General features: G+C 37.6%; 1 protein-coding gene across 1 annotated transcript; it reads left to right on the top strand.

Annotated features, from left to right (window-relative positions):
- The first annotated feature begins 11,114 nt into the window (after positions 1-11,114).
- EIF4A-III (eukaryotic initiation factor 4A-III) lies at positions 11,115-20,802 on the top strand. The gene is made up of 8 exons (XM_010245218.3): positions 11,115-11,430; positions 16,309-16,549; positions 16,641-16,721; positions 17,005-17,112; positions 17,243-17,362; positions 17,559-17,726; positions 18,095-18,181; positions 20,229-20,802. Exons 1-8 carry the CDS (start codon positions 11,117-11,119, stop codon positions 20,340-20,342), a joined length of 1,233 nt encoding a protein of 410 aa, XP_010243520.1. The 5' UTR covers positions 11,115-11,116; the 3' UTR covers positions 20,343-20,802.
- Positions 20,803-21,161: the final 359 nt, after the last annotated feature.

Below are 21,161 nucleotides of genomic sequence, written 5' to 3'. Positions count from 1 at the left end.
TCTTCCTCATTTATCTTCTTTAGTCTTCCATACTAGATGGTACGCAGATTTCATTGTGAAATTTCCATCCTTAGTCCAATAGATGCTATCATCACATTTCCTACAACTAAGAGGAATTTCTGAAATGGCCAACACTTCATTAGCTAAAAAGAGTCTTTGCAGCCTTCCAATATTCCATCTAGGAGGATTTTGAATAATGACTTAGTTCACTGTGTTGGTGTTGCACTGGCTAGGCTTTGTTGTCTGGATTCTGCCTTATGGTAGTAGATGGACCCAATTATCATTCCATATGTTTACTTTTCCATATCCAACTTGCCAAAATAGGCCTTGTCTTACTAGATCCATTCCAAAGCATAAGCTCTTCCATGCCCATGAGTCTCTAGAATGAGATTTTATTATAAGAGGGTTTTGTCTATTACAGTACCTTCCTTATTGTGTTGTGCTCATAAAGAATTCCCCTCTAAAATTAGGTTTTATGTTGACTATTGTTTTAGCCAAAAGTGTTTGTTTGAAGCATTCTAGGTCTCTAAACCCAAGGCCCCCGCGATACTTTGCATTACACATATGCCTCCAGCTCACCCAGTGCAATATCTTCTCTTTCTTTTGACCCCATACAAAGTTGGCATGTTTCTGGTTAATTCTCTTACAAAGTTGAATGGGAAGCTTGAAATGATTCATTGCAAAGGAGGGAGCCACCATTGCTACTGATTTAATGAGTAGCTCTACCTGCCCCTATTAGAGATATCCTCTTCCACCCCTTAGCTTCTTATTGATTTTTTTCTTCTACCTTATTAATGAGATCTTTCTTACATCTAACAAATTGCATAGGTAGACCCAAGTAATCTCTGTTACCTCTTGCTTCGCTAATTTGAAGAGTTGCACTTATGATTCTTCTAGGAGTATTTGCACTAAAACTTATCTCTGATTTACCAGTATTTACTTCATGTCCTGCCATCTTGTAGAACTCCTCGATTTAACTTTTGAAGTGAAGAACTTCATCAAGGTTAGCTTGGCCAAAAAGTAGCATGTCATTCGCGAAGAAAAGATGAATAAGTGTTGGGAGGTATCATTTTAGCTTTATACCATGGATTTTCCTTCCCATGGCTGCTTCTTAAATCATTGCTGAAAAAAATCGACCCGCTAGAAGGAAAAGATGGGGAGACAGAGGGTCCCCTTGTCTCACACTCCAGCTTGGTTTGATATTACCTCGAGTGGTTCAGAGCATTTGGGGGTAGGTTCAGGTGAGATGGAGAGCGAAATTGGCAAGGGATAGTGTCGAGGGCTTGATCACCCTCTAGGATCCAACTATGTGTAGGCTAATTTCATACAGGGTGGATTCCTTTTCCATCTCTCTCGTTATGGAATTAGCTAATTGAAGCATCTTTCAAGTGACCAATGTGTAGGGTCCTATTGAAGCAAATCTTAGAATCCTTTTTTTAGATGAACTTAAAAAGCAATGAGAGGTTCTTTTTCTTATCCGTGGGTAATTGGTGGAGATTTCAACATCAGTTTGTCAGTTGAAGAGAAAAATATCAGAAGCAAGAGATCAAGGGGGATGTGTCTATTTGTTAATTTTGTAAACAACTTGGAGCTCATAGACCTTCCTTTACTTGGAGGAAGTTTTACTTGGACCAATAACTAGGATAACCCAACTGTTGTTAAGCTTGATAGGTTCCTAGTCTCCGAAAACTAGGACGAACTCTTTCTATAATTCAAGTAAGTGATTCTACCGAGACCTGTCTTAGATCACACTCCAATCCAACTGATATGTGGAAGTAGGAACATAATCAAAGCCCTGTTCAAAATTGAGAATGCATGGTTTGAAGAGGCTGATTTCCTGTCGTTATTAAAATCCTTTTGGTGTGAAGTGCAGGTTAAAGGGTCCAGCTCTTTTGTTCTAGCTCAAAAGTTGAGGGAAGATAAAGAAAAGTTGGAAATATGGAAAGTGGAAAATAATCTGAATGCAGAAACAGAGAAGGCTTGTCTTGGTCTTATTGCTAAAATTGATAAGAGCAGAGGAAGCTGGCCCAATTTTAGAAGAGTTAAAACTGAAAAGAATTCAAGCAAATGCCATTTTCGACAAATTGGCAGCCAAAGAATAATTAAAATGGAGACAGAGTGCAAAAGCAGAATGGCTGAAAGCGGAGGATAAGAATACTCACTACTTTCATAAAATGGCAAATGCAAAAAAAAAACAAACTGTCCACAATCAACATGCTTATTTGGGATGACAAGGTGGGTGTTTCGGTTGTAGAAATAAAGGTAATTGCAATTTCTTTTTTATAAATTGCAGGCCCTTCCTCATAAGCCTTCCTTTTAAAAGATTAAATGAAGATCAAAGAGACTTTCTTGAAAAGACTTTTTTAGAGAAAGAAATTAAGATGGCAATCAACAACCTAGACAATGAGAAATCCCTTGGACCTGATTGTTTATCCAACTTGTTTTATGTTAAGTGTTGGGATTTTGTGAAGCAAGACATCCTTAATGCCTTTCAGTCCTTCTATTCAAATGCCTCTCTTTAAAAGAACCTAAATAATGTCTTTATCACTCTCATTCCTAAGACTGAAGGGGTTGTGCATGTTAAAGATTTTAGACCAAATAGCCTTCTAAACAGCTTTTGCAAGATTTTGGCCAAGGTCTTAGCTGAAAGGATGAAAGGGGTTTTGGATAGTGTGATCTCAAAACAACAAAGTGCCTTTGTGTTGGGTAGGCAGATGATTGATTCAATGCTTATTGCAAATAAATTGTTGGATTCAAGAAAAAGAGATGGGACTCTAGGTCTGGTATATAAGCTGGATATTGAAAAAGTTTATGATCATGTCGATTGAAATTGTTTAGACTAAGTTCTAGAAAAAAAAAGAATTTTGGGCAAAAGTGGAGAAATTAGATGAAAGTTTGTGTATCCTCTCCCAAATTTTATATTCTAATCAATGGTCAATCTGTAGGCTTCTTTGAGAGTTCTAGAGGGTTAAGGCAGGGAGCCCCCCTATCTCCCATTTTCTTTATTTGTATTGCATAAATTCTTACTCTCTTTAGTTAAAAGGCTGCAAATTCAGGGTTGTGGGAAGGGTTTGTAATCTCCCTAGGGGTGAAAAAGTGAATATTCTTCAGTTTGTAGATGATACTTTTTGCTTTGTTGATGCTTCTCTTGAACAACTAGAAAATTTTTTGGGATCCTCAGCTGGTTTGAAAGTCAACCTTAACAAAAGTCAAATTATCCTAGTGGGTAAAGTCCCTAACTTGGAAAATTGTGTTAATATTTTGGCTAGTTAGGTGAATCAGCTTCTAGTGAAGTACTTGAGCCTTCCATTGGGGGCTAAATGCTCATCTTCTGCCATTTGGGATCCAATAATTGAAAAATTGGAAAAGAAATTGTCCTCATGGAAGGCAAAGTATCTCTCCTTTGGTGGTAGAGTGACCCTTTTAAAAAGTACTCTCTAACCTTCCTACCTATTTTCTTTTTATTTTCCGTATCCCAGATAAAGTTGCTAGGAAAATAGACTCTCTAGAAAAACATTTTGTGGAGGGACTGGGAGGAAAAAAAAAATCCACCTTGTGAATCGAAACCAAATTTGCCTTCCTAAGGAACAAGGGGTCCTAAGTTTGAGAACAATTAAGGTGACAAATTCAACATTGCTTTGCAAATGGATCTAGACATTTTCCACCGAAAGGGGAGCTTGGTGGAGAAGCCTAATTGCATCTAAATTTGGGGATAAATGGGGTAACTGGAGAACTAAAACCCCCTATCTAACTAAGGCTATTCTCTATGGAAAGGTATCATGAAGGTTTTTCCCTTGTTTGATGGGGGAATTAACCTCAAAGTCAAAAATGGGATATGATCAAATTTGGGAAAGATCATTGGTGTTTAAATCATTCCTTGGCTAAAGAGTTTCCTCTTATCTTCCAATTGCCTCCAACCAAAATGTTTTGTTTGCTGAACTTTACACAGTTTTGGGTAATGAAGTGCTTTGGATTCCCCAATTTAAAAGATGTCTTTTTAATTGGGAAATTCAATAAGCTATGAAACTGTTGAAGATTCTATAGGCTCAAATCATTGACCACAATTAGGATGATCAGTGGAATTGGGTGTAGACCAAAGAAGGTGTTTTCTCAATAAAACCAATGGCCAGTAGACTCTGTAGTAAAGTGGTAGTAGGGGATTTCCCTACTAAATAGATTTGAAACTCAGTCTTCTCATCTAAGGTTAACTTTCTAATTTGGACAATGGCCTTAGACAATGTCTATCCAGAACCAATATTGAGAGAAGAGGATTGTATACCCTGGATAAGTCGTGTGTTCTTTGTGATGATCATTTGGAATCTACGGATTATATCTGCATTCATTGCTCGTTTGCTTCCCAGGTGTGGTATCACTTCTTGAAGGTGGTGGGGATTTGTTGGGTCATACCTAAATCGGCTAAGGAGTTAATATGTTGCTACAAGATCAATAAATTGAAGAAAAGAGGGAAATTGGTCTAGATTTCTACCCTTGCAACCGTGATTTGGGCCATTTGGTCTAAGAGAAACAATATAACTTTTAATCAAAGAGAGGGCCCGAGGTTATAGCTCAAATGGCTATTGGTAAACTGCTCTCTTGGATTTCAATCACCCCAGAAATTCAGACACACAAATGTAGCTCATTTACTGAGAAATCAGTCGATTTTGTGCTTGAAATGGGGGTCCCTCAGGCCTGCTTGGTTGTTGGCAGGTTCTATTTTGTACTTTTATGAGTTTAATATAATAAATTTATCTTACCTTTTCAAAAACAATTATTAAAAATCTAACTAATGCTATGCAGTGGAAAATTAATTTCCTCCAATGGTCGTTGAAGCCCATTTTCTCCAAGATGAATAAGACAAAATGCTAACTCAACTTATCATATTCTTTATGAAGGGTTAACTTAATGGCCATTAAAAAATTATTCCCATTCTTTTTATGCTTCAACTGGTGAAAGACCTCTTGGGCTAGAAGTATATTGTTAGTAATAGATACTTGCCCAATAGAAGCTACTTGATTTGGGTCTATGAGTGTGGAAAGAAGAGGTTTAAGGTGATTTACCATACATTTGGCTAAAATTCTATATAACACATTTGTCAAACCAATTGGTTGAAAATGACTTACATCTTCTTCTCGATCTTGTTTTGGAATCAAAATAATGTAGGTATGAGTGAGCTCTTTTAGAAACCAGTCTTTCCAAAACCAATTCAGAATAGTGCTAACTACTTCATCTCCAATTTTTTGACAATATCGCTAGTTGAACAATGCTGGAAAGCCATATGGGCCTGGTGATTTTAATGGATCCATAGATGGACCAGCTACCCAAATTTCCTCATTTGAAAGAGGTTTGTCCAGATTTCTTCTATCTTCCTATCCAATGCTTTTAAGATGAATTTGCTAGGAAATCTAATGGAAATTCCTCGTATTCCTTTCTTTTTGAAAGAGGCCCAAGAATTATCCAATGATCTCTTCTTCAATGTCCTTGTCTATGGTAAACCATGATCTTTTTGCATTCTGAATTCTGAAAATTTTCTCTCCTTGTTTGTGATGGATAGTTGTTTAGTGAAAGAATCGAGTATTTTGGTTTCCTTCTTACAACTAGAGCCTTCTAAACTTCTACTTCCAATGCATCTCCTCCCAAAGTAATTCCATGTCTAAATTCCTTCTTAGTTTATTTTCAATATTATGCTTAATCTTCTAAGGGGGTTGAGTTAGGTAATTTTGAAGTTGCTCTTTCGCATATGTTACTCATTGTTGAATGACACCAAAACTATTCCTGTTCCATTTTCGAATAGCACTGAAGCATGTTTGAAGCTTCCTAAGAACTTGGATCCCACCTTGTCTTTCAAATGAAGGTATGGATTGCCAGACCTCCTAAATGACCAACATACATTCATTGTGAGTAAGTCCACAAACTTTTGAATTTGAAAGGTCACTTACCTATTCGGGTTTGAGTAAACCAATATCACGGGTCCATGATCTAACCCATAGGCCATTTCATTGAAAATTGCTACCTCTAGGAATTTTTGTCTCCACTCTACTAAAGCAAAAAATGGTTAAGGCGCTCCTAAATTCGATCCATCCTTGGTCTTTGATTATTCCAAGTGTAGTTATAGCCATTTGCTCTAAGGTCAATCAAACCACAAACATCAATTGTCTCTTTGAAAGCCGTGGCCCACTTCCTTTTAATGGGTCTTCCTCCAAACTTCTTAGTCTAATAAAGGACTTTATTTAAATACCCTACTACTAGCCATAAGGGGTAGTTAATAGAAACTCATTACCAAACCCTCTGTCTTAGCTCCTTTCTTGGCTTACCATAAACAAAGGTACTTTTGCACCAGATATCAAGGGTAGGAGTGGTAAAATGACAACCTATAATGTTTCATGATGCATATATCACTTAACCCAAATACTGGTTCGTCCAACCAACCAAAAGGTCACCAACAATCCTCTTAGCTTCCATTGCAAAGTGGTTCGAAAATCCCCATCTACCTAATAAATGAGTTAGCTTGTGTGACAGAACCTTTAACTTCATTAGAAAAATGATCCCGGGGGCATGATCTCTAAGATGAGATTGGAGGGCTCTAATTGTCGAGGGTTGCCCCAACCCTTGGTAGTTCAAAATTAATGTTTTTATTGCTCTAAGCAACCCCGATGTACTGCTGAAGTTGCCTCTTCTATATTTTTTGAAAAAGTTTTTGGTAATTTGCAACATTTACTTCCATATGTGCTTGCACTAGTCAAGGTACTAACATCATCATCATTTGGATTCATCTATCTCTGGGACTAATGTTTCAACTTTAATTGGGGTGACAACCTTTGCGTAGGAGAGTTTTGAACATGTAATCTGCTTGTATTTGGAATTTGTTAGTCATCTTGTGATGGGATTGGATTTGGGTTATGTATTTTATAGGAATTTGGCATTTTGTCACTGACTCTAGCTTTCTTTTTGGGTTGGTCCTCCAAGGTTAAGGCTGGCTTCTTTAAAGGTAAGCCATTTTCTTTTATTAAATTGGTTTTAATGGGTAGGGGGATGTGTGGCTGGTGTGAAGACATTTATGGTTGGTTTCATTGGGGTTAGTGATAGACATTGACAAAAGGAGGATGTGAAAAGATGAATGAGGTCATTTATTTGTGGATTTAGGGAGGACCCACCCCATGAGGGGAAAGGGTTGAGGCAGCCAATATTCGGTGTGATAAGGTTGTCGGTCTTTGGGGCATTGTTGTTGGCAAGAGAATCACTGACCTTGTTAACTAAAGATTCCAAAACTTTTGTCTACATCCAGCTTGTACCTTCCTACATATTTAGTGTATCATCATACAATAATTCTTTCCTACCACGTGTCATTGATTTGCATGCAAAGTCTCCATGTCCAAAACCTCTAATTCTGTATTCCTCTTCCTCCTTTCTTCTTTATCTTTCTTGAATCTATCTCCCTTGGCTACTCCACAATCCTTGTTTTTTGCCTCTAATTCCTCTAAATCCCATTCAATCTTCAACTTATTTTTAGGATTAAGGTAGTATTCAACTCAAACCCAAAGTCCAAAGGATCTCGAAACATACATTCTAGTAAATTTATAGTTGTCTTCTTCATCTTCAGCATCAGACTAGTTTGATTCTTGTTCTTCTTGATCTCCTTTCTTCTCTTGGGGTAGTTTAATTCATCATGTTCCAAGTATCCACGCCTGTAACAGAAGGTTGGTATCCATACCTAACATCAATCCATAAGGTTGGTAATCTTCCACTCCAACTCTAGCTTGTTTGTAATTTCTCCACTCGTTCATGTCTAATTCTAGTTGGATTTTGATAACTTCGCTAATAAGACCTCCGAATTGTCACACCATGCTATCAAACCTTTGTCCTAGTGGAAGCCAGTGTAGTTGAACCCATATGTTATAGTGATCCAAAGGAACTTAATGAATGCCCAATCCTTTCTCATATCTGACTGTAGACAATCAAATAGTTGGAGAAAGACCATGGCCCTTTATCACCTGTAATGCATGTTTGAAAAGAACAAAAAATCTATCTCCAATGGGTTCATTGATTTTCATGTCATTTCTAGGGCTCCATGCCCGGGTAAGCATGTCCCTCACTCCTTAATGATTGACAATCTTTGTTGTGACAACTTTACAAAACGACTGTTCGTTCCCATTCTACAAACTCCGTTGTCCCTTGCTTGAGTAGTGAACGTAGTTCACGATAATATTCCTCAATGATTTTTTCTCCCTTTGCCAACCTGATAGCTTGGGCATACATTGAGCTCTTTCCTTCCATGGATGTTGATTGGCAAGATTAAGAAGAAATAGTAAATGGTGAAGAGACAACTCATCAGAAATAACATTACTAAGACAAAACTCTTGGACATAGGGAAGCCTCTACAAGAGCAGAACTCTAAAGAGGAAAGGAAACATTTGGAGAGAGACATCCTTACGAATAAGGTGGTAAGGAAATCATAGAGTCAGCTTTTGAGTGTAATGTTTTTGTTGGTAGAAAAGGGTAGTTTGATGTTGCAAAGCATCAACATAAATAAATAGGATGAATGTAGGAGAAATGTGGAGGATTAATAATTTTAAAAGGCCAAGGCTTTCATCATATTCAAGTGTAATTGGTGCAAAACTGATAGATGTAATGCCAACTAATATATACTACTTTGGAACCCATTAATGTAGAATTGGTATGATCCAATGAGAAGTGTAAGAGGGTAACAATGTGTTATGAAATGTTTAGAGATAATCTTAGGACTAGTTGGATATTTAATTTGGGTTAAAAATTTTCTTAGTCAAGTTGCTAATAAGTAAGAACTTAAATGCTTCTTTATTGAGATGGCCAAAAAAATAATGAAAAATCAAAGTTGTGTTTTTTAATGGAACTTTGCATAGGTTTTCAGAATGATAGATTATATGGGAGATTTGACTTAAAAGTACTTAATTTTTTTTTTTACACATGAAAGAAAAAAGACGAAAACAACATCATGAAAAAATTTGCCAACAAACACATCTGTGCCCCACAAACGCCCCACATGTACATCTCAGCGTGTATTGAGAACATCTCTCGAAGTTGTCAATGGGAGATATCCCCAATACACGATTGGAATATGTTGTGGCCTGTGGGGCATAAACGTGAGTTTGTCAACTAGTCCATGGATTAGCGTAATTTACAATAGCCACCTAAGGTAAATATTTATCCAAAAAAGTCTATCTACTATATATAGAATAGAGGAGAAATCCCATTGAATCCCACCTCACAAATTTTTACTCACCATAGGCTCACACTAGGGGTGATCATGGGCCAGAGCGGGCTTTGCACTTGTGATAAGTAAGGGCTAAAGCTTAGGCCTGGGCTCGGCCCATCCTGGGGTTTTGGGCCTGTAACATAAGTCCTAGCCCAGGTCTACATGGGCCCAAGCCAAGCCGGGCCTGATTATGGGCCAATGTCTTTCATATATAAAACATTATATATCTATAATATTTTATATTAAATAACATAACATGCATATAAACTTTTATTTTATATACTATATAATATAAAATATTATATATAATATAAATTATACATGTCATGTTATAATATTTATATAAAAAATATATAATACAATATAAAATAAAATGTATATATATGTATATATTATACACAAAATGTGTAAGTTTAAATATATACGGACTGGTTTGGGCTTGAAGTATTAAGCCCAAACCCGGCCCTAAAATTTGTGGGCTTGATATGAGCCCAGGCCTGAATCGGGCCTGAACACAAAACCCAGGCCCAAGCCCAGAATTTCCAAACTAGGCCAGGCCGGACTGAAATGATCACCCCTAGCTCACAACCCCCTTATATTGACATCAATTCCCCTACTATCATTGTTCCCAACTATATGATGAAGTAAGTTGGGGATAAATGAAGATATCATATAATAAATTGTCAAATTGTCCACCGTAAGTACTCGGTGGCCATCTATAATTTACTCCATTAAAAAGAAAACAAAGAAAAAAAAGATCAATCACTTCTTTTTGAAAGCCTAAAAAAGTTTACCCTAATTTATGATTAAAAAAATAAACAAGACACCTAGATTTAGTTTTTAATAAGGTAAACTACATATAACCGGGCCACTCTTTACCTAGGGGATTGTAACACTTAGTAGTGGGCATTGAAAACATTATCCATGAATATTAACTTACAAGTATGGAAAATATTTTCAATACATAGTAGCATGTGCGTGTGAGGCGCCCTATGTGAGGAGTAAATGTGGTTTCCTCCAAACCAGCTCCTGCAACGCAGGGGCCCACCAGCTAGTGTCGTTTATAGCAGGGGCAAGGTGTTGGGATACAAAAGGGTTCAGGGGGTCTATGTCGCAACAAAATTTAGGGAGGGAGGCTAAGTGTTACTACTCTCTAAGTAGTGGGCCGCTGTCTGTAATTTATCCTTTCAATAACTGGATAAGATGTGGATAGATCCGATCCGAATACGACTCTTTTACAACCCTACTTGCAATAGGATTATTTGAAAAGGAATTCGCATTCTTAAATCGCAACCCGGTGAAGTCACGAAGACGAGCTGATTAACGGAGAAGTGGCCTACCGCCACAAGGAAGAATTACCGAACGGAAATAAAAGAGCGCGTCTTTAGCCACTTCTGTAAGTCTGAAACCCTAGCTCCCACTCCGTTTTCTGCTGTGGTTTCGTTGTCATACTTCTGCGCGCACTCGTTTCTCCTTTTTGTTTTCTTGTTCTACTTCTCTCGGTCGGCAAACGGGATCTGCCCCTTCTTCTCTGTCTGCAATAAGTAACCTTCGCCTATCTTCTTCTTTTTTATGATCACCCTAGAGTTATTTTTCTTTTTCCCCTTGTTTCTGCAACTGCGTTTTGATTTTTCAACGATTTGCTAATTTTGGCATGCCTTCTTTTATGTTGCTATTCATACTTCATCCTTTAATTAATAAAAAAGGATTATTTGCATCCTGTTAGTTAAATTTGATGTTTGACTCTTGTTAAGTGGTTTTGTGACTTATAAATGGTTGGGGCTTTGTTTCATTTCGTACTCTGCAATTGCTAACAGGACTGGTATCAATTTCTCTCTCTTTCTCTCACTCTCTCTCTCTCTACAGGTAGGGCTTTTCAGCGTAGCCATGGCTGCTGCCACAGTGGTGCCTGCGAACAGGACGGGCCGGAGAAGTGGGCCAGGACCCAGCGACGATAACATAGAATTTGAAACGAGTGCAGGCGTGGAAGCAATCACGTCGTTCGATCAGATGGGCATCAGAGACGATCTTTTGAGAGGAATATATGCTTACGGGTTTGAGAAACCATCGGCTATACAGCAGAGAGCAGTGCTACCCATCATCAAGGGTCGTGATGTCATCGCTCAGGCACAGTCTGGTACGGGGAAGACCTCCATGATTGCCCTCACTGTCTGCCAAATGGTCGATACCTCCAGCCGAGAGTGCGTTCTCAAGCTCCTCCTCCCTTTCATGTTTCTTTTTGCTCTCTTTCCTTCAGTTTTATTTTACTTTGTAGAGGTGTGAAATTGGGCTTTTGTGTGTAAGATTGAAATCCATAGTTGTCAAGGTGCCTAGGCATTTCTAGGTCACAGTGGAAAGCCTAGTTGACACAAAAATTTACATAGGAAGAAACTAAAATCTCGGGTAGTTCCCTAATTTTACATACCGATTAGCAAGCATATAAATTGAAAGAATGGTAATGTTCCTTACTGATAGCATTTATCTTCCGCTCAAGACATTGCAAGTCATTGCATCTAAAAGACAACAAAGCTGAAGAAGTGGAGAAGGAAGACTTTTAGGGAAGTGGAACAGAGGAAGAATGAATATTTAGAAGCAATATTGAAGGTGGACAGAGCTGAGGATCAAGACTAAATATCCAATGGGGAGAAGAAAAAAGAGAACAAAGGCTAAATTAGAGTATGATTATCTAGCTCACCAAGAAGAAATTAAGTGGAGGTAGAGGTCTAGATGTCTATGGCTAAAATAAGGAAATAAAAATACCTCTTTTTTTCACAAGGCGGCAAGTGGGAGAAGAAGACAGAATTACATTGAAATTTGAATAGCTGAAGGTGGGAGGGGAGTTAATGCTGGGAGAGGGGAGAATCCAGGACACCACCATCAGTTATTGTGATGCCTTATAGAAGGAGAATTGACGCTTCAGGCCCAAATTGGAGGGATCCCTCAAGCTTTGAGAGCTTGACAGAAGAAGAGGCTAGGTAGCTGGAGAAGACTTTCTCATAAGAAATCCTAGAAGCTATTGGTGAAATGGAAGGTGCCAAAAGCAGTGGGGCTGGATGAATTTCCTATGGAATTTTATAGATGGTGCTAAAAGCCTGGAACTTATCAAAGATGATTTGCTAAAAGTGTTCGAGGAGTTTCACAACAACAGGGCATTAGAAAGGAGTCTCAACTCCACTTTTATAGCTCTAATATTCAAGAAAAAAACGGTACAATGGAGTTAAAAGATTTTAGATTTATTATTTTGTCTGGCAGTGTCTACAAAATGATAGCAAAGGTGTTGGGGAGAAGAATGAGGAGGGTAATGTAATTGATAACCTTTGAGTCATATCGCGTTTTTGTAGATAGAAGGCAAATTTTTGATGGGGTATTGGGTGGCCAATATAGTTAATTAACTCAAGACTTAGAATGATAGAAGTGGGGAAGTAGGGATATTGTTGAAGGTGGACATGTAGAAGTTTACAATAATTTTAAGTTGGAGATTTATAGTCCACATGCTGAAGCAGTTCAACTTCTGACAAAATGGAGGAACATGGGAAAGGTTTGTATAACTATGGTTAGTTTCTTGGTTATAATTTAAGGAACCACACATGGAAGAATCCCTAAGATAAGGGGCATTAGGCAGGGGAGCCCTTTGTCCCCATTTTTATTTATATGTTGAGGCACAGACTAGAATGGTGAACAAGATTGTTGAGGGAGATTTTCTAGAAGGCTTCAGGTTGGGGGACGAGAAGGGCAACATTGCTTTAATTTGCAAATGATACGTTAATCTTTGCAAAGGCATCCCTAGAACATATGGTAAAACTTTGCGTTATCCTAACATGGTGTGAAGTAGGGTGATCATTTCTACCCTGTCCTTGAAATTTCTGGTTTTGAGCCTAGATTTTATTTGCAGGCTGGGCTTGGGCCCAGACCCAGAAATTTACAAGTTGGGCCTGGGCCCAATGCCTTAGGACCGATCCATAATACATTCATAGGTTATATACATACACACACTTTAATAGTATAATGTCAAGGTTTATAAATGGTGGTTTCCCATATATTTTAATCTTAAAAGAATTACAATGATGGTTAAGGGCCTTAAGGCATTTACAAAAGTAAAAAGAAACAAATAATGTCTTTTTGTTTATTCATAGACATGGCATATTTATAGGCCCATAATGGCTTCAGCAATATGAATTGGGGCCTGGTGAAACCAATGCGTGAGGAAACAAAGAAAAACAAAGAACATATGGTAAAACTTTGCGTTATCCTAACATGGTGTGAAGTAGGGTGATCATTTCTACCCTGTCCTTGAAATTTCTGGTTTTGAGCCTAGATTTTATTTGCAGGCTGGGCTTGGGCCCAGACCCAGAAATTTACAAGTTGGGCCTGGGCCCAATGCCTTAGGACCGATCCATAATACATTCATAGGTTATATACATACACACACTTTAATAGTATAATGTCAAGGTTTATAAATGGTGGTTTCCCATATATTTTAATCTTAAAAGAATTACAATGATGGTTAAGGGCCTTAAGGCATTTACAAAAGTAAAAAGAAACAAATAATGTCTTTTTGTTTATTCATAGACATGGCATATTTATAGGCCCATAATGGCTTCAGCAATATGAATTGGGGCCTGGTGAAACCAATGCGTGAGGAAACAAAGAAAAACAAAGAACATATGGTAAAACTTTGCGTTATCCTAACATGGTGTGAAGTAGGGTGATCATTTCTACCCTGTCCTTGAAATTTCTGGTTTTGAGCCTAGATTTTATTTGCAGGCTGGGCTTGGGCCCAGACCCAGAAATTTACAAGTTGGGCCTGGGCCCAATGCCTTAGGACCGATCCATAATACATTCATAGGTTATATACATACACACACTTTAATAGTATAATGTCAAGGTTTATAAATGGTGGTTTCCCATATATTTTAATCTTAAAAGAATTACAATGATGGTTAAGGGCCTTAAGGCATTTACAAAAGTAAAAAGAAACAAATAATGTCTTTTTGTTTATTCATAGACATGGCATATTTATAGGCCCATAATGGCTTCAGCAATATGAATTGGGGCCTGGTGAAACCAATGCGTGAGGAAACAAAGAAAATTCAATGTAGGTTTGTTGGGCAAGTAGTTTTTGAGATGGTATGTGCAGTCCAAAAGTGAACAGCCTATGGAGAAGGGCAATTCACACAAAGTATGCATTGAGCAATATAAATTGGGACCTAGGTGAAACAATGCAGCTTATGCATTTGCGGTTTGGAGAGGCATACAGAAATCATATGATGATTTTAAGAAGGGGATTAAATATGAGGTGGGAGATGGAGCTAGGATAAGATTTTTGCAGGACACATGATGCCAAGATCAGCCCCTAAAAGAGATGCACCCAACACTGTTCAAGATTGCTCATTACAAAAAAAAAATGCGTGATTGCAGATGTGTTCTCCTCCCACAAGGAATCAATAGATTGGGGTCCCACTTTCATAAGGGATCTCAATAATTGGAAGGCTGGACCATGGATGGAATTGTTGCAAAGAATCAACAGGGTAAAACCTGCTAGATCTAGAAGAGATAGAAGAATCTAGTCATGGGAGAGATCCAGAAATTTTACAGTTACATTGTTTTATAACAAGCTAACTGATGCTAAGACATCTGGAAGTTTTTCAGTTTCCTTGTTACTAGAGTTTGTTAGACCTCCCCCCACTCCCCCACCCAAAAAAAAGTGGCCTTCTTCATTTGGACAGCCACATTGGGAGATGTTTAACAGTGGACAATTTAAATAGGAGAGGCATGATGGTGGACGATGGTGTGTGCATAATGTGTGGAGAAGAAGCAGAATCAGTGGATCGTTTATTTATACATTGTCATTATGAAGCACAAAATTTATGTGTAAAAGGGCAATGGGTTGTATTTCCTTACACTGGATTAGTTTAAAAAGACGGGGGAATTCATTAATAAAACCTTAACTATCATATAACAAATTAAGTCTCATTTGAAGATTTCATTGAAAAGAGACAAACGAGGGACTCACTAGCTATTACCATAGTTACAGCAGATTAAAACTAGTGCTTTTGGGTGTGCCTTATGAATGAAAGTTTTGTTTTGTGCTTAGCCCGAAAGTTTTGTTTTGTGCTGATGCTAGAGGGTTAGCATCCTCCTTAGAGTCCAGTGTTTCTCATTTATGGGCAGGTGCAGTAGTGGAGCAGAGAGTTTAGAGCTATCTTTTCCTTTTTTTGGTATGCTGTTTTTTTTTTTACCACTAATTTTCAAATTTATTCATTCAAGTGGGAAAAATTTTATTTGTTGCTCCCAAGATTTTAATGTTTACATTTCTAATATTCCAGCCACTTGGTTTGTAACCTTATAATACAACTAAGTTCTACTAAGTACCCATGGTTTGCCTGGCCATTTCATCCACCACACAGTTTGGCTATCTTCCTATCCACTTGACTGATCTCTCAGTTCCCTCAACAGGTTTCTTACCTCTCTCCATGTGTCAAGACTACCACATGCCTATCCTGCTGTATTTGATCCAGTCTATTATAGCTTTTGAATGCCTTTCTTCCACCATATCCTCGTTGTAGTTTAGTATCTTTCCTAACTCCAAGCCTTGAAGGACTGCCAACAATTCTGGTCTGATTGAATTTCCTTGCCAAATAGGTCCTGAGTAGATTGCCATCATTTTCCTTAGATGATGATCCCTGAACACACCATGCATTCCTGATTCTCCTGATTACCCCTATTGCATCCATCAAAGTTCAGATTTATAGTATCCATAACCTGGGGGGTGTCCTCCATCGAGCGACCAGATTTCTTCTTGTAGACGATAATGTTGCTACCAATTACCATCCCCTAGCAAACAATCTTAAAGAAACACAAAACAAAAAGGGAAACAATAAAAAAGTGCCATCCCCTAGCAATGTCACCCGTAGGGAATGGACTGAAGATTCTCAAAGTCTGACAAGCATGAGAATGCAGGCTCAAGTCTGAGAGTGGCCATGTTGTGCCAAATAAAAAAAGAAGACCAAAGGTTATTGGGTTGCTTTTTCAATTTTATAACTTGCTCATTATGACATGGGGGTTTTATCTGTTTTCAGGGTCCAAGCATTGATCCTGTCACCTACCAGGGAACTTGCTGCACAGACTGAGAAAGTAATTTTGGCAATTGGTGATTACATAAATATACAGGCTCATGCATGCATTGGAGGCAAAAGCGTGGGTGAGGACATAAGGAAACTGGAGTATGGAGTCCATGTAGTGTCTGGAACACCTGGCAGGGTTTGTGACATGATAAAGAGAAGAACATTACGCACAAGAGCTATCAAGCTATTAGTCCTTGTGAGTTTACAACCTTTCTTCTGTTATTTGACTATTTGTTTTGTTTTTGTTGGAGAATGATTGATTTTCTTTATCCCTGCCACCTTGACAGGATGAATCTGATGAAATGTTGAGTAGAGGGTTTAAGGATCAAATTTATGATGTGTACAGATATCTTCCGCCAGAGCTTCAGGTGATGTTTCAATGCTAAGTTCTAACTGCTGATTAGCTGGTACTATCAAGCCAGTGTGAGTAGGTCTTACTGTTATAGATGATAGAACATGGCTTAGTTGATAACCAAGTAAAGTGATCACTTATGACAATAGAACCAATGTTGAAACTTTAGGTGATAAGATCACTTCTACAGATGAAGGTTTTTATTTCCATTGTTAACATGTATGTTCTAATCAATTGGTAATAAACATTTTTTTGAATTGATTTCTCAATAGATAGTGAGATAGTGGACTTTTGTGCAGGTTGTGTTGATTTCTGCAACCCTTCCTCATGAGATATTGGAAATGACAAACAAGTTCATGACTGATCCTGTTAGGATCCTTGTGAAGCGTGATGAATTGACTTTGGAGGTAAGTAATTCTCATGTTCGATTCAGTTTTATGCCAAATTTAGTTGGGAATGTGATATCGATTTTTATTTGTTTATTATTTATTATTTTTGTTCATCTTTCTTATTGTTGTTCCTTGTATCTAATGACAGGGTATCAAACAGTTCTTTGTTGCTGTTGAAAGAGAGGAGTGGAAATTTGATACTTTGTGTGATCTCTATGATACACTTACAATCACTCAAGCTGTTATTTTTTGCAACACCAAGCGAAAGGTAACATAATGGTTAAAGGTCATTTGTGATGGACCACGTTGAGTTACTCTGCTATTTTTTGCCCTACACATTATATATATATATATATATATATATATGGTAGCTTCTGTTCTAACTTGCTTTTGTACAACTACAATGTTCCTGTGGCTTGTCTTGTTTTTTGGCTGTTAATCCCACATATAATATGAGGTGGCAGGTTGATTGGCTAACTGAGAAGATGCGGAGCAATAACTTCACAGTCTCCTCAATGCATGGTGACATGCCCCAGAAGGAACGTGATGCTATAATGTCAGAGTTCAGGTCAGGAACGACCCGTGTTCTCATCACAACAGATGTATGGGCTCGGGGGCTTGATGTTCAACAGGCAAGTCATATACTTTTATAGTTTATAATCTTTTGTTTCTTTGCTGATCACTCTGGTTCTACGTCTGCTCAGTTTATTTTCAGATGCAGATATGCATATTCTCTTCATGAAACTTTCCTATGTTAAAGATGCTATGTTGTAATCGTGAAGTTGCAACTAGTTACAAACTTATATTAACATTGTAAATGGTTATTATTCCTAACCTAATTACCACATTAGTTCATGGCATTTTGTGCTTTTACAGTACTAGAGCAATATAAAGTAAATATCCACTGCATTTATTTTACACAAGACATGTTTTTAGAATTAATGGTTTTGCCATGCACTGATTTGAGTTTTCTTATTAATCTTTGCCTTTTCCACATCAGGTGTCTCTGGTTATCAATTATGACCTACCAAATAACCGTGAGCTTTACATTCATCGTATAGGACGCTCTGGTCGTTTTGGCCGTAAGGTGATTGATTCTGTTCCCTTGCATGAAAAACTATATGCATTAGTACTTGTATACCTGTCCAAAGGAAATTATGAATATATATATTTCCTTTTACTTTTCTGATGATAAGCATTTATTCCTTATTATTATGCATTTATGCTCAAGCCATTTGCCCTTCACCTCCTAAAATTAAACATGAAACTAAAGGTTTATCCTGCCATTTGCCTGTTGGTGTATTGAGGTAATTGATTGGTACTAAGTGGGCCATAACCAGTTCATTTGTTTATAGGAAAATTCTAACCAATCTAAATGATGAACATTCTCTAGTTTATTCCTGGTCCTGGAATGTCATCATCATCCCGACTCTGTGTGGCTACATGAATCCTGTTTTACCATTTCTTTCTGTTTAGTGCCACATTCATTGTTGAATTATGAGTGTAGGTCACTTAGTTAATCCCCAGAATGTCAGAGCAATTTTTGGAATTGTTAATGTTATTCTATTCTATGCAAAAATTTGCAGTTTCTGATTGTTCACTGTGTACTTTGCTAACAGTCGGTTTGATGAGGACATTCTGTGAATTGTATGTGGATGTCCAAATTATAGTTGTATGGTTTGCTTCATTATCAGTAGCTCACTTTTTTGCTCATGTAGTTGAGTAGTTCATCTCTAGAATGTTAAAATGCAACATAAAAAAGGTAAAATTAGGTAATAAATAAAGGAGTCCTAGATGGATGCCCTTGTCCAATAAACATTTTCTAGCAAGTAGTCATGGGAAAAAGTGAACTGAGTTTTTTTCATAAAATATGTAATGAAGTATATTTTTAATAGGCATGTGTAATTAATATTTTTTGTATGGATGACCCAATATTTGAGGATTTACTTGCGGAAAAGACCCTTGAGATCATGACTACGAAAAAATTGACTCTTGAGATCAAGCACATGTGATTTAATTGGACTGTAAGTATAATGCTTTATGCATATCTAATGTCATATACTCGCTTTCCTTGGCATTACCCATGGTGGCTGGCTTAGTAGGAGGGTGTTTGGTTCCATTTACATTTATTCAATAAACATTTAAACATTTATTGATGGTGCCACATAGGCGCCATCTCAGCACTTTCTCTCTCGCTCTTCTGCATACATCGAAAATGTAAAGTGAGCTTTGGTTTATGTGCATTCTAGCCATTTGTAGAAGTTATTTTTTGAAGCTTCCACAAACGGCCAGGTATTTATTCACTGTTACGCTGAAGTGGCACCTAGTTGTCATAAACGGTTGCTTTTATTGCATATCTCAGTTTTACCAGCAAATAAAGTACAAATCAATAAACATAAACGGAACCAAACACATACTAGATAGCTTACAGACTCATTTGTCATTAGTGTCGGATGGACAGACAAACATCAGTTTCAGAATCAAATGCATGTCTGGGAGCCTGACTTGGAAAGATGAAGGCATGGACTTGGCAATGCCTATAAATTTTGGCATTTACCTTAGAAGATTTTATGTACTTGGTGAATCCTAACATATACAGTTCTTTTTTTTTTATGAGCACATATGCAGTTCATCTTTGTTACCTAAAAACAGTTTATATGAAGATATGAAGTGTGTTATGTATGTAAGGTGTACTCACTATGGAGTTTAAGAATCTGATGCATGTCCAACACTGACACTTCATCTATTTGGAAGAGCCCCTGTGATATTGTTTGTGACACTGTAAATTGAATGCTTGTGATAATACAATCAAGGTACTTCATGTGGGAACCTGAACCTGTCCCTGCAGACTCGTCCCCTTCTTTCTATTTACATGCCCTTTCTATTTTTAATTAACTTTTAATCTTCTCACCTGCTGACGTACTTAAATTTTAGTTTTAATTAATAAAATTCAGTGTGTTATAAAAAAAAATTCACCTGCTTCCCCAACCTGTCTATGTATATTTTTTTTCCCGTCTGTAAATTGACTGCCTTTTCTGTCTCTAATTCATATTTAATTTTCTGCCATTATGGTGTTGAACTCCACTCATAGCTGAATTGTTTTCTAAGTATCTTGTACCTTTGATGGTTTGCAGGGAGTTGCAATCAACTTTGTACGCAATGATGACATTAGGATTCTAAGAGACATAGAGCAGTATTACAGTACACAGATTGATGAGATGCCAATGAATGTGGCCGATCTAATTTGAGATCAGGGTTTGGTGTGCTTCTTATCTTGATGAAACGGTGTAATGTTTGTCAGCGAGCTTTGTTGGTGTGATCAAGATTTCTAGGAGCTTTGACAACCTGAATGGTTGTAAATTTGAAGGTTGATAGTCGTTGTATTATTGGAATGGCGAAGTTGCAGTTTGATGCAGTGAAGATCCGAGATTGTTAATTAATCTAGAGAAAGAGGGGTGGTTTTGTCTCAGGCTTGTATTGACGATATTGGTTGTTAACGGGGAGGTCATGACTAATCTACTGTATTTTAAACGCCGGACCTTGGTGCGGAATCATGATCCCCGCTTTGTTTGTTAAGTAGTGATTTTATCTTGGTACCCAGGTACCAGGAACCTGACTTATTTGACAACCATCTTTTGACTTGATGCATTTGGACACTTGGTATCCATGTTCCACCCTGGTAATACTATTCCTTTCTATTTTCCTAAATTATGTATTTCTGCAACATCAGGTGTTTTGAGTTAGCTTCACTGGAACATATTTTTCAATTTTCTACACCAGTGCATTTACCATCTTATGACTTCACACCTCAAATAAATGGGCAAAGACTCAAAAGGACTTGTGATTTACAGTTTAATTGCAAATGCAGTTTCTGAACACATTGGTTGATAACTTGATATGCAATGCCACTCCAGTAAGCCAGTTGATGTAATTAAGTCTTTTGTAATTGGTATGCACCAACTGCAAGGAAATTAAGAGCCATTAGAGGTTTTCTGGATAATGGCCCATGGAGATGGTTCCTGTGATAGAGAGTATAGCCTTACCATTCTCCAGAGGAAAATATTATG

This window comes from Nelumbo nucifera, chromosome 5, assembly GCF_055504915.1.
Source record: "Nelumbo nucifera cultivar China Antique chromosome 5, China Antique-T2T, whole genome shotgun sequence".
Lineage (NCBI taxonomy): Eukaryota > Viridiplantae > Streptophyta > Magnoliopsida > Proteales > Nelumbonaceae > Nelumbo > Nelumbo nucifera.
This window is presented reverse-complemented; position numbering and strand designations above follow the sequence as displayed.

Excerpts from the sequence above, each read along its gene's own strand:
- EIF4A-III (XM_010245218.3), top strand. The coding sequence starts at position 11,117 with ATGGCTGCTGCCACAGTGGTGCCTGCGAACAGGACGGGCCGGAGAAGT. Across the intron at positions 16,550-16,640 it reads CTATCAAGCTATTAGTCCTT|GATGAATCTGATGAAATGTT; the intron begins GTGAGTTTACAA and ends CCACCTTGACAG. Across the intron at positions 17,727-18,094 it reads GGGGGCTTGATGTTCAACAG|GTGTCTCTGGTTATCAATTA; the intron begins GCAAGTCATATA and ends TTTCCACATCAG.